The sequence below is a fragment of the Drosophila innubila genome (assembly GCF_004354385.1).
Source record: "Drosophila innubila isolate TH190305 chromosome 2L unlocalized genomic scaffold, UK_Dinn_1.0 4_B_2L, whole genome shotgun sequence".
Taxonomy (NCBI): domain Eukaryota; kingdom Metazoa; phylum Arthropoda; class Insecta; order Diptera; family Drosophilidae; genus Drosophila; species Drosophila innubila.
In genome coordinates, this window is record NW_022995372.1 from 7,598,294 (window position 1) to 7,613,105 (window position 14,812).

Genomic DNA, 14,812 nt, shown 5'->3' on the forward strand with positions numbered 1-14,812 from the left:
TGTCAGAGAGTTATGTCTGGCACAGACCGACAGACAGTCGTACGGACGGACGGACGGACAGACAAAAAAAGTTGTGCCGCTCTTTCTTTACTTTTTTTCATCTTCTTCAGCTGTGTGTTTAATGAGCTAAACGGAAGGAAGTCAAGCCAGCGAGAGAACGTCAAAGTCGACGACGTAATATAAAATAAATAAAAACAGGCAAACACATTTTAAAGTCTTCCCCCGCATTTGCTTCTCCTCTCCGCATCACTCTGATCCTACCGCCACAAACAGCAAATTTTATAAAGCAAAGTTGAAAATTAGCGAGTGCCTGTCACTTTTACTTTTCTGCTTCTTTTTCGCCATGGAAAATGTAGAATTTTGATTTGCTTCTCTTTTGGCTCGGACAGCAGCCAGATGTTGTATAGACAGCTCTGGGAAGAGGTGATGTGGGGGGATTCAGACAAGCAGAGCAGAGGTTCACAAAGGGGATGGCATTGTGAGCCACCAAAAAGCATTAAAAGATTTAATTTCTTTAAGCTAACATTATGTTATGTCCTTTTGTGCATTTATTACAAAACATATAATAAAAGTAAAATTTAAAGTCGACATTCAATAAAAGCAAACCGAGTTAAATTTTAAAGAAATGAATAAAAAATGTACAGAATTTAAACACTAAGAGTGTATTTAAACTATGATGAAGAAAATGGTTGAGGAAAAGCAAGGTGTTGTATAAACTTAAATATTTTTTGTACAATCACAGGAACATCTCTTTTTTTAAATATTTAATAATGGGTAAGAGTGTGCAAAATGTTAATGCTTCACGCTCAAAAATAACCTTGAAATATTATTTATTTAACATATTTAGCATTTGACAATTTATAAGCAAATTTTTAAAAAATAGAATTTTCAAATAAGATTTCTTTTTATATTAATCTCCATCATTGCCTTCTTAAGACTCTAATTAAAAATAATAATAATAATAAAATAATACTTTTATTATTATAATTTATTTATATTTTGCAAATACAGAAACTCTATAAACGCCGATTTCCATTATTTTACTCTAATTCTTTCAATATCTTGTTGAACCACAAAAGTCAAAATCATTTATTACTAAGCCGTTTGTTGTCTCGTAATGTGGAACAAGCGCTTAATATACCACATTATGTAAGAAGAGCTAAGAAAGCTTTCCCGAACACGAAGAACACAACACAAACAGGTAATAAAACACCGCCGTTTAGATGTTTGGCTAAGATTTTCAATAACAACGCTGTGGCAATCCAGTGCGAGGGCCTAAAACCAAATTTTTGCCATAAGCCCAAGACAATCTAATTTTATAGCGACCGATGCCTAGCCTCCGTCTGATTTGCCATTTGCCAGTTTGCCATTTAAAATACGGACAGAGAGAGAGAGAGAGATATATAGGGCGAAAGGAAAGCTTAAATAAATTGCTAGCAGTCAAATTGTAAGTCGAGGCAGGAAAACTGGGAGAAAGGAAAGCGAGATGCGTCCGTGTAATGCGCTCAATCAAAAGTCAAATGTCTAAAAATATTATGAAAAGCCTTTTTTGCCGGCTACTACGCGGCTCGCCAGTCATATTCCCTTGAGGGTTTTTTTTTGTGTTTGTTTTGCCTCCTGTTCCAACAGACGCCTGCTTAGCATTCATTTATGCCGTCTTTCGGTTGGGGGTTTCTTTTTCTACTACTGCCTGCTTATCGTGTTGCCTACAAATGCCACACACACACATTCAGTTATACAGCAATCGGTTTCGATTTCTTTTCATTTATACACTTTCCTGTTCGTCCTGGCAACATGTCTCAGCGCCGCCACACCTCTGCCTCTCTCTCTGTCTCTTTCTCTCTCTCTCTCTCTCTTTTAGTCAGTCTTGTTGTGGCAATCTTCTTATATATATTTTTTTTTCTATTATTGGCTCCATTTACTTTTCGCAGTTGCCTGCCTCCAACTCTCCCTTTGTCTTGCTTATTCTTCTGCTGTTTGTTTATGCTTCATTTTGATTTTCTCAGCTTAAATTGTATTTGTTGTTTCTATTTTCGTTAGTTATCTCAACGGTCAGCGTGTGAGTGAGGTGAAAGCAGTGGCAGCTTTTCTCCAAGCAACTGGATTTTCGATTACATTGCGACCAACCGCAGTCCTCTCTCTTCGAGCAGCTTACAAGGACTCTAGCGTAACAGGATCCATTTTAGTTTCTCGTTTACCCTTTATATCCTCGTGGTTTTTTTTTTATTTTGCTGTTTTTGTTTGTTTTGTTAGTTGAGTCGTCGCCTGTAAGTTTATTTGTGTTTTGGTTTATACAACTTCCTTTCTATCTACTTTCTTGCTCGCTCCTGTTTTTTTTTTTTTTTTTTTGCTCGAAGTTCATGTCTAAATTTATGTGTCCGCAATTTATTCAAATTTATGTGGCTTTTGTCAAATTGATTTCAATGCTAAGAAGGGTTGACAGGCTAAATGTGAGGAACGATGAACGTTTTACTACACTGATTGAGTTAGCATAGGAGGCGGTCGCGAATAATAGGGAAATGTGTTGCGGATAATGGGAAAAAAAATACAGTCCAACTTTGTTAACTCGAATCACCATTATCCAAAGGAAAAATTTGACTTACGGATGTTTTTTTGTTAAGTTAAAAGAAACTACAAATTAATGCATGTCAAATTGTGATCTTTTTAAATTTTTAATTATCTTGAATAAAAAAATTAGAAACTAGTGACTACAAACTCACATAAACAATTTGCAGGCTGTTCCACTTTACTTTAACTTTTAAATACTCTCATACTCGTCAAGCTAAACAGAACTTAAAATTTCGGAAGTAAGGGAAGTACTAAAAAAAAAAATTCGACTTACAGAAGCACGTGCGAATATTATTGTTCGAGCTTTGCATAAATTCAACTTATAGAAGCTTAAATTATGAAATCAGAATTGCTTGTAATTTGGTTAGTAAACGCTATTGCCACTCAATTTTGATCAAGTTAGAGAAAATTCGAGTTATAAAAGTTCGAGTTTGGGAAGCTCGAGTGTATATTAGAAAATCAATAACATTAAAATAGCACCGATTTTTACGATCGTTATTCATAGTTCACGTAGGTAGAATTGAAGAAAAAATAGTTGGATGGAATATAAAAGAAATGATAGTGAATGGTAATACTAATTCAACTTAATTTATGAAAATTGTACACTGGTAATACACTAGTTCCAATTATCGAAATATCCTTACCATTGGCAAACATAAAAGAAAGGTTGGCAAACATAATTTTCACATTTACAAATAAAGGTCAACAATAAATAAGGAGCGAAAAAACCCAATCAATGTAATCAATGCAGAATAATTTTATGTTAATCATTAATGCTAATGTCTAATCAAGACAAGTCGAGTTCAAGCATGTTCATGCCAAGGTATGTCATTGCCAACCACTTGATATTGATGAAGCATGGCAAAAACAAATCATTAGTTGTGCCTTTTATGACAGGCCAAATATCGGCTTACACACACACACACTAAGGAAGAAACGTCCATAAAGTTGTCTAGATTTTAGTGGAACGAGAATAAAGCATTACATGGCGGAGGTTGATTTCCTTATAGCCCATGGGCGTAAAAAAGGTTTCATATCAAAATGGCAATAAATAACAAACAATGCTGTCTGCAATTTTCCACTTTATAAAAGAAAAAGCCATAAACAAAAGCAGGAGGGCACACTGAAACGAGCCTGAAAATTATCATCTTGTTGCTGCTATTGTTATTTTATATTTTGTTTTTCTGCAGCCATAAATACTGGCGTGGGAGGAAGACCGGAAATGACTGGCAAAGCGATAGACTGAGTAAGAGAAGGGGATCTAAAGGGGGCGGCTGAACTTGTAGCATATTTTTGTGCCTTGCAATTAATTAATCTCCAAGGTAATAACAAAAACAACAGCGACCTCGACAATTGTTTTGCGCTTTATGTTTTATTGTTTTGTACGCTTTTTCTATAGCATACTTTTTGGGGCCCGTCATCGTCTGTTGGCAAAAAGGAAAATAATAAACAAACAAATTCCTGCAACTCTTTGATGGTCGTGTGTTGTGGCAAAGAAGAGTAAGTACTCCTATACCCTGTACGGAGATCAAGGGGTATGGTAAGGTACTGCATAACATGAAGGCATAAACGTATCTTAGGTCTAGATTCTAGAAGAAAAACTATCAATTATTGCTTAAATATTTAGTGTTTTATAATCATGCGTCACATTATTAATACTGAATTTATTTTTGCTTTTCCTTTATATATTTTCTAAAATTATCTTTCACGAGATAAGAAAATCTGCACATCATTGTATGTTTAATTTTTTTATATGATTAAATTTATGTAAATATCTCGTCAGCTTAGTTTTAAGTACACTGTATTACTGAGTATATTCAAGTTGAGCAGTCTCGTATTGCTTGCCATTTTATGCGGCGTTGAAGCGTTGTTTTAATGAAAATGTTGACAAGGTAAGGACTATGGCGTCATCAGATTGGTTCAGCATGAAGTAGACAGTAAAAAAAAAATGGGTGTCTGATATTTTATGTCGTTTTTGAGGGAAAGATGAAAATTTAAACCACTTTAAATATGCCTAATTTTTATCACTTAAGCATAAAATGTAAAAGGGAGAATTATCATAAATGTGCGCAAAACTAATTTAGTAGTAAATTGAAAGCCACACACTAAATTATGCACTCGCAACAAATAAACAAAACCGAAAACGTGTGCAAATGTTAATTTGAAATCTATAAAATAGGCGAAAAGAGGGAGAATTTATTGCAATTCGATTTTAATGAGCGGCAATCGCATAAACAAACAACAAACTCGTATAGAAAGTCGTTGGGTCCGAAAACCCATTCAATAAAACACATTTAATTTGTTAAGCAGAAAAGTGAAAATCAATGGCCATGAGTTGAAGAGCAGACTTTTCCCCCCAAAGTTGCTTTTATGTTCGTTCGTTTTTATATATTTATTTCTTGTTTTTGTTTTTTTTTTTGGCCCGTTTTTCAAGTGCGGTTTGTGCCCGCAAAATAACTCAGCTCGTTAACTGCACAAATAACATGTCAGCACTTTTGCAATGGAGCTTCAAACAGGGCCGAGAATGCGCCGCAAATTTGCGGCAGTCGGGACCTGGGCGAAATAAGGAGTGAGGAGGAGAAACTCGGTCTGTTCCATCATTATTCAAGTGTCCTTAAGGTTCACAGAAATAAAATGAAAGCGCACATACACCAAAAATTGTGAACGGGGCGCCTCTTCAAATAAAACACAGCCCGAGAGTTTGAGTTTAATGCTTGACCAGAAGTATTAATCACATACACATACATGTACACACTTCAGTTGAAACCCCTTGCAGCGGTCTGCAAAGTTTTTTTCCCCTATCGATATGCCCTCGAGTGTGCGAAGAGAGAAACCAATAACTAAACCATCCTGTGTCCAGTTGTTTCTCTAGTACTAGCCCCAAAATTAGTGAATGAAAAGCCAAAGAGCAGTCGATAAGAGTTGTTGCTGGCTGCGGTTTTTGGTTAGCAAATAAAATAAAATACAGTATGTATATAAAAGGCAGTGGAATGTGTGTAATGATGTGCTTAAAAGATACTCTGCATACAGTCACATATATGAAATTAATATAGAAAGTATAACTGAAAAAATATTTATATATTTTCTTAACAATGTTGCGTCAAACGATGTTCACAAAGCTGTCTTTTCTTAAATGCTACACTGATAAAAAAAATGTTCTAAAATCAAGATTTGGTCTCAGAACTAAGATTTTTGGTCTAGAAAATGCGTCGAGAACATCAAATTCTTGAGTTAAGAGAACACATCTTGATTTTAAGAACATTTTAAATAAGACCAAGTTCTTATTTTAAGAATAAATATTCTTAAAATTAAAATCAAAAAATAAAATAAACAAAAATTATTTTTTATATTTATATTTTTTTTAATTTTTAAACTTTGATTTATTTATATTTTATTCTGTTTTAGTAATTTTATAAATGTTATTTTAATTTTTTACGAGTTGGATTCGAACCGCCGCCTACTGCTTCACAACTGAAGCGGTCTCTCTAACCAGAGCGCCACGGAGCCATCATTTGTTTGATACAAAATAGTAGCTATTTATACTTTCCTAACAATTTAAGATTTTTATTCCTATATTAAGATTTTAAGATTTTTTAGATTAATAATCTTAGTTTTAGTAATTTGGTCTTAAAATAATCTTATTTTAAGAACAAAATATTTAAGATGAATGTTCTTGATTTTAGAACTTGGTCTTTTTTTTCAGTGTAGGGTATTTCAATGCAGCGCCCAACAGTTGGCTACTGTATTTGCTGCGCCTCCGGCCGCATAAAGTAAATAAAATAAACTAAAATATAAATGTTTATATATGGCAATAAAAAATGTTTGCACAAAAAGTGAAAACAGCAATGGAGAGAGCATTAATAAAATAAGCAACAGCAGCCCCGGCGCCGTTTGCTATGCTTTAGTTTTTGAACTTCCCTCCTGCCTTCACAAACATACCCTACATATTGTTTCTCCGACCCTTTTTTTTTCGTTCATTTCTTTTTCTATTGCATGCAAGCGCCTCGAAAATTGCGGTTAGTTTTGTTCGGCTCCTTTAGCAAGTGTTTGGTGGTGTTTGCTTTGGATGTGTGTGTGTGTGTTTTTTTTTTGTAACTGCGTTGCGGTCTCTCCCCGGCTATAGTCGGCTGACTCCAAGTCAGGGAGGAATATTCTCCCTACATTCAAACCAAACCAAACCAAACGAACCGATTCTGACCCAACGTACACCGCACAATGGCAAAATAAAAGCTGCAAAGCTGTTACCCGTTTTCAAACCAAAATCATCCCTTTCTACCTCCCTATCTTCCTCCCGACAATAAACCTAGACCCACCCCAACAAGCTGTGCCCTGTCTGTGTCTCAGTATACTTGTGTATATGTATATGTGTGTGTATGTGTGTCTGCTTGCCGCCATTTGGTTCATTGATTTTGGTGTGGAAATGAACTTTGCTAGTTTTTTGGTTTTTGTGGCGTCGTCAGCACCATCATTTCCAACTGGAAATTTTCGTTTTTTCTCCTCTGTATTTTCATAGATTTTGGGCACTTTGTAAGCATTATTTGTTTTCCCTTTTATTTATGTTGCGGTCTGTTTTGTTTATCTTGCAATTTTTTTATTTTTCTTATTGTTTCTGCTGTTTTAAAGTAACTTTCGCAAAGAAGCAATGTCCAAGATGTTGCTCGAAATGGATTTCACAAGTTTTAAGATTATCAGCAGAGTTGTAACTTAAGAAAACAAAATAATATTATATTTAAAAATAATCGCATTAAATTTAACTGTTTAATAAGTCTTATAATATTCATAAAAAAAATGAAATGTACATTACGAACTGGATCTTTAAGTCCCCAACGATATATAATTATAACAATTTTTGTTCACTTCATTTAAGGAAATAAAAATGTATTCCGACTGACAAATACTTTTACATTATATACATATCTGAAAACGACTAAAACAAGATTCTTAGCATGCACGCTCAAATATTTGTTAAACTGGCTGACAGTTGTGCAAAAGAGGAGGGTGGCGGGGGAGGGAACGCGCATAGTCAAACATCAAGTATTCGTCGAAACATCATGCACCCAATGCCCATATGCATATAATTTATATGCAACTTCTTTCTATTTAAATAACAAATTTTGCCAAATAGCATGAACAATGAAACCGTATGCCAAATAGATATGCAGACAACCCTCACACAACCTGCTCGCTGGAGCCACCCTCACAAACACAAATGCCAAAAATTCAGCATTTATGCATATAAAATTTTCATAAAATAATAAAGGTGAAGAGTCTATACACACACACACCCACACACCCACACAATACATATGTACATATAAGTGTATGTTTATGAATTTAACAACAAACATTCGCAGCAGCGGAGGTTCATATGTGGTTATGCAAATGTCAGGAAAAAGACAAGGTTAAAATTTTTATAGTAGAAAAATGGAGCATAATTTGATTTCGATGAATACTCAGAGCGCTTAGTGGGTTATCCCAGAAAATATCTAGCAGGCATTGCCCGAGGTTCTACGAGGTGTCAGAGCTGCTGCTGAGCAGCTAAATTAGCTAGGCGTGGGATCAAGGATCAAACACTATACAGCTACAACTTAAAGTGAAGCTTGCAACAATTCAAATGAAACGCAGTTGGTGTTCCCAGTTCAAAAACAACAACCTGAGTGGGTGTTACATAGTTGTTGTTCTAGTTGCAGTTGTTGTTACTTTAGCATGCATAATAGACTATGCAAAGCCAAAGCCAGCACTCGTAAGGTCTAGAGGTAGAATTTTATAAAGAGAACGTGCGAATATCCTTAAATGAAAGGATATCAAGAGTTGAGTACATTAGCTTTTAAAGGCTGCTTGACAGGAGCTAAACAGATCTGTTCTCTATTGTAAAATTGAACTGTATTTGTATTTAATTTCTTGTTTCCTTGTGTTACAGGTTGAGAGATTATTAATATTAATAAAATATTAATATCAATAATATTTATTTCATTCTAATTATTATAATAAATAGAATTATTTTTAATTTTCTATTGATTTAAAAACATTTTTCGGTTATTATATTTTATGATTAGGAAATAGATTGATATAAAATCTATAAATACATGTAAGTCCGTAAGAATAGAGATTTTTTCTATTTACTTAACTTCGACTGTATTTGAAATCCTTTCGTTTTCTTCAAATAGTTGAAGAAAATTGGGTTCCCATTGTATATTTATACTATTTATCTATACAAACTATCATCAATCAAGCTAAAGCTGTCTCAGTTAGAGTATTTAATCATAGACCTGCCTCTGATTAACACTTTAGACAACTTCTGCACTCACTTCCTGTCACACACACACAAACACACTCACACTTGATACCCCTCTTTGCCACGGCTTTCAAAGTTTGCTCGCTTACGTGTCCGAGAGCCTTTCTCTACTTTTACCCATCTCTGTCAGGCAGGTATGTCTGTCCTTTGTTTTCTCCCTGCGTAGTCACTTAAATAAATGAAAAACCATCCAGCTTTTGTTTACTTTCAGGTATTTATATGTGTGTGTGTGTGTGTGTGTGTGTGTGTCTATATATGTGTCTCTGTTTATTTGAAGCCGCTTTTGTCGCTCAGTTTTCACTTTCACTACAAATTCCCAATGGGGCCTGGTCATTTTGTTTTGCTATGCTGCATGCAACTTGCAGAGCAAATGAAAAATTTACGTAATTATTGTGGATAGTCGAATTTCTTCTCTTTCTATCTCTATCATTATATGTAATTTAGCCTGGTTATCTATATTTGCACTTTTTTCTCTCTCATTTCTCTTCTCACCGTCCCTTTCTATAACTAATTGGCTGATGCCTCGGCACATGCAAATGCCTCGTTTCTCACTGATTTCGATTACCCGGGCGCAGACTTTTAAGGCTAATTGCATTACGACACGCGCTTTAAAGTCAATGAACGGTTAGCTGGAAATGTTCGCTAAGAGAAGGGGAAAAGGGGCAGCCTCAAAACACGCAAATGTCAACAGGAACGGCAAATTGCAGAAACAATAAACATAAAATGTCATATGCATATGCTTGTTGTGTGCACACTTAAGCAATTTTTATCATACAATAATAAAAATAAACGTCAAGTTTTGCGTTTCCACAATGTGCTTAAAAGTAGCTCAGGACAAGGTGCAGTTCACTAGGAGAAATGCAAATTAAAGGTGAATTTGAATTAAATTCAAATAAATAAGGGTTAGTAAATGTAAAAATTCAATTCAACCACAAAATTCTTATTTTTTATTAAAGTAGACTATTCTTAGAGAATCTGCTGAAAAAGTTCTTCTAAGCAATCAAAATCAAAATTGTATATTCACGTTCCTATATTAAAATTTTCGTTCTAAAATTTCCACAATTTTTTTTTCTTTCAGTGTAATTATGTAAGAGAGAACAACTGTCAAAACGGCGCCTAGGCCAAGACGTCCAATATTAGCATGTGTGAAAGGAACTCGAACAGAGAAGGCCACAGGGCAATAAAGTGTGGAAAAGAATAAAGGGGAAAGGGAAGGGAGTAAATGGAGGCAGTTGAGCAGTAGTCATAAAGTCAAAGGGCATTGTTACTGGGCAACAAATCAAAGTAAAACATGAAAACAATATGTCAAATGATATTATACAATAAATTAGTTAAGAACATATATAACATAGTTAAATGCCACATGTACTTGTATGTGTGTCTGTGTGGGTGTGTGCGTGCCTAGAAGCTCTCTCTTTCTATAGTCCAACTCCATTGCCTAAGACGTTGTTACAACATCCCCAGCAGCAATTTGTCACATGAATTTCAGTTTGTTGTTCTTATTGTTGTTAAGGTGCTTGGCCCTATTGTTGTTGTAGTTGTTCTTTATGTGGTTATTGGTATTCTAGTTGTTGTGACAGACCTAACAACAAATTACAACTGTTCAGCGGCACACACGAAATTGTGTTGCTTTCAGGCGTCGTTTTTGGGCGTTGACATTCGTTTTTACCTTGTTTTCTTGACGTGTTTGCTTTTTTGGTAGACATAGCATGACAGAGTAACAAAATGATTCGAATATTCTTAAGCAACTGCTGAAATAAATGAGATCTGAGTATATTTATTTCAACCATCGTTATCATATATTCAACAAGTGTTTGAGAGCAAGTTGCATATTTAATTTGTAATTAATGCTGATGAATGCATCATTATTTATGCCCTGTAAAACTATGATTCAGGATGAGTATGTGTGCTATAGAGTATATTTTCATCGTTTATTTATTTTTCTTTTAGTGCGAATATGTGAATAGTATAAATTATTATTTTTAAATTGATTGAAAATTAAACGACAATATTTTATGCTAAAAATGGTGAAAGGATAATTAAACCATTTAACAAACTGACTAAATGACATCATCATTTATCTGGGATTGCTGATATAAAAATAGCTAAAGAAGGCATTTAGATTTTGTAGCAACAAGTTAACAAAACAATTAAACAAAAAAGTTTAAATATAAAATAGATGTTAAAAATTACCAACAAATATTCATGGAATATTTTTATTAAAATAATTTTTTTCACTTCTTCATATTTATTTTGTTTCTCAAATTTTGTTGTTGTTCTTCTTTGGGTAATGTAGCTTATTTGTATGTATTTATTTGTAATAGAATTTATTTTAAAAATATATATAATTTTGGACTATAACGCTATTATTTAAAGCGTATGCTATATAATTTATATTGATTAACCAACTAATAAGAAGAAATGAAATTTGTTGAAGGAGAAATGAGGGAAATGAGTTTCACACCTGGTGCATTACAAAACCAACCTGAAACTTGCAAATTCCCGGATGAAATATTTATTTTAATGCATTTTTACTGTATAACCACTAACAAGAATCCTTCATTCAGGTTGATGTTGTTTATTGTTGGACTGCTTGTTGATTTTAGTTAATGAATTAAGTTTATTTTAAAACAATTTCAACAGTGAGGTTGTTTGTGAAGTGCATGCAAGCATGCAATGTCGGCGATAAGTAAAAAACAAAACAGCGAAAAACAAAACAGGAAAATACTTAGTGAATATATATGTAGTTAATTATGGGATTAAAGTATAAGCTATAAGTGGTAATTAGTAAAGTTGTTGTTGTTGTTGTTGTTGGTAAGACATTGCATGCTGATTGTGTTTGTTTATTTTTGTTGTATGTTATTTGGGTTGTAAGGCTGTGGGCGTGTCACACACTCACCTATCCCTCAGGCAAATTTTGTACTCTTGCTGTGAGTCGTGGTCACTGTTGCAGCTTTCATTAAAATTAATTGAAGATTGGCGTTCCCTTTCCTGTTGTTGTTGTTGTTGTTGTTGCTGTTGTTGGTGTTGCATGTTGATCAGCTGCTTGTGGAACAGTTCCTGCTGTGACTGCAGCAGCTCCTGATGATGATCCTGCAGCGCCGCCAAATTTGATAGCTGCTGTTGATATGGCGATTGTTGTTGCGGTTGCGGTTGTGACTGCGGTTGTTGTTGTTGTTGTTGTTGCGACTGACTCTGTTGTTGTTGTTTCTGCTGCTGCTGCTGCTGCTGCTGCTGCTGCACCATAGGTGAGACTGGCCGCAATGGACGCTGATAAGGATGATGATAATGCTGCTGATGTCGCGTTGCATGTCCATTACTTGATTTGCCCGTTTGCGTTAAATGATTGAGTGTATGCATATTATTACTGCTACGCCGATGACTCAGCAGTGTTAAACAACTTTTCGTATCCACATCCGCCAAACCGAACTCCAATTCAGCCTGTGCCTGCTGCTCATACGCATGTTGCGCCTGTTGCAACCTTTCGCGCTCGTTGCGTGGCGAGTTGGCCAATTGCTCGGCGGGCGGTTCAATTTCAACGGCTGAGTAATCATAATCCAACTGATGATGTCGTGTCGCATGATGCTGATGGGCCGGATGATGTGCATTATTTGTTGGCTTATTGCCATTGGCGCTGGCCGCAACGGCGCCCGTTCCCGGTGTCGCCTTCGCGATTTTACCGGCCAACGCGTCCAGAGAACTGAGCATTGTTTTGTCAATCTACAGCACACACTCAGAGTTCTCGCTGTCTCTATCTTCCCCTTCCCTTTTCGCTGCTTCTGTCTAGCTTTCCTTAGGTTTCTTTGTCTGTTTCAGGCTTTTTCCAATCCACGCTGTTGCTGTTGCTGTTGCTTTTGTCTCCCTCTTTTACTCACACTTAGTTAAGGTGTTTTTCTATTTTTGCTTTATTAATAGCTTATTTGCCTGAGGGATAAAAGTTGGGAGGCAGATTGCAAATTTGATTAGTACATAGAAAAGACGACAGTATGAAATTATTAGTATAAATGGATGACCTTGACAATCACACATACACACATGCAAACACGCTATAAAGGAACTAAAAAAACATTACATTTCTCTCTCTCTCTCTTTCTGTCCGTCTCTTTTTTTAACTTTCTACCTCTGTCTAATGCATTGTTTGTGTTTTCTCTCTTTTATCTGTCGTGTGCAGTGACATTTGCGTTCATCATAGTCCTTTAACTCGCCTACGTGTGCCGTCCTCTTTTCAAGTCTGTGTGCTGTAACCATAAGAGTGTGTGTGTGTGTGTGTGCTATACGTGTGTGCATTGCATTTGTGTTTATTTTGTAGCTTAGGTCAGCTACATTTCACTTAAGCTGGTGCTAGAGAACTCGAGCTACAAAATGCCAACGCACAAATACAAAACATACACACACACAGACACGCACTGAGTGTATGGTTGTAAAACGCAAACACTTGAGCTATAGAAAGCAACACTGAATGCCAACGGCAGCAATGTCATTTCACTGTAAAGCATGTGGACTCTGTCTCTTTGTAAGTGAGTGAGTATGTGTAAATATGTGTCCCTTGGGGCCAACTGAGACTCTCTCTTCAGCATCTGACTGCTCTCAGTTTTATGGTCAGCACTTTTGAGGGATTTTTGAATGATGCTGTCGTTGTCCCAACATTGAACAAGTGACGCAACCAAATGAAATGATTTGCAGTCAATGGATGGATGTTATTCTGATTTTGATTACATGAAGAAAGCACCTTCTGATTCGAATCGGTGTAAAATGAAGCAGTTCCTAAGAAAAAAAGGACAACCACAGGGGAAATGCGAACAATGCAACGGTTTTTGATAAAGCCTAGAATACATTCTTTATAGTTAAAATCATAGATCTAGCTCCAAAGAAATCTGTTGAAATAGGTTGTTGTACAAAAAACAATTTGTTAATGAATTTAAAAACTAACTGACTAATTGCCTAACTGAATTTGCTTTGAGTTCCAATCTATCATAAATTTTTTACTTTATTTATTAATCAAAAATCAGTCATAAATTAAGGGATTAAGTTCTGCTTTAAAGAACATCTCTTGCTATTTCTGTAGCAAAAATTCTAAACTCATATTAAGCGAAGATCTGCTTGAAACATGTTCTGTATCACAATTCAGTAGCAGGTTATTTTAATTACAAGCTCTTTGGCTAATTAAGCGTAAAAAAGCCTGAGCATAGATAATAAATCAGTTTTTATGTTGCAGCTGCTAGAGATGACTTCCTGCATTCAGAACAACATCCTGTTAACAGCAACGTCAGCAGCAGCAACAGTAGCAACAGCAACAACATAAACACAACAACAACTAAAAGAAGAAGAAAAGCTATACCACACGAGAACACGATATAATGCCATGTAATAAGAAAGCAACATTTACAAAAGCCAAATGTATACAATACAAGTCCATATACATTCACAAACAAATATATATATATATGCAAGGATGTATAGCATGTATATATTTAGACTTGTGTGGTATGAATCTATATGTGTGTGGGTTTATATATAAGGAAGAGTACGCGGCGCGTGTAAATTGCAAAGAGTAAAATCTTGTAAAGGCAAATTCCTTTCAAATGCAACCATTTCCTCGGTACACACGCACAACTACTTAAAGTTGCAACAGTGTATGGTATACAGATACAGATACACTCTTACACACACACACACACACACACAAACACACACTCGAAGCGCCCTTAGAGTGAGCTCGGAAAATGCAATGTGTATGTCGGGTGGCTAAATTTACACAGCGCATTCAAGTTGACTTTTATATGTCATACAACAAACAGCAAACCACTGACCCCCCTCCTCTCCACCACCACCATCACACTTGCCAACATACGAAATGTGTGTAGGTGTGTGTGTGGCACACTGTTTGTGTTAGCCGTGTAGCATGCAAAGCATGCACAAACGAATGGCTAGACAACAGTTCCCCGCCTG

At 35.5% G+C, this 14,812-nt stretch overlaps 1 protein-coding gene across 1 annotated transcript in view; it reads right to left on the minus strand.

Moving 5' to 3' along the window:
- Positions 1-12,586, minus strand: part of LOC117781634 (CUGBP Elav-like family member 2) — an 86,552-nt gene extending 73,966 nt beyond the window's left edge. The window contains exon 1 of the mRNA XM_034618420.1: positions 11,763-12,586. Within this exon, the coding sequence (XP_034474311.1) occupies positions 11,763-12,571 (809 nt within the window). The 5' untranslated portion in view covers positions 12,572-12,586. The remainder of the gene's footprint in view (positions 1-11,762) is intronic.
- Positions 12,587-14,812: the final 2,226 nt, after the last annotated feature.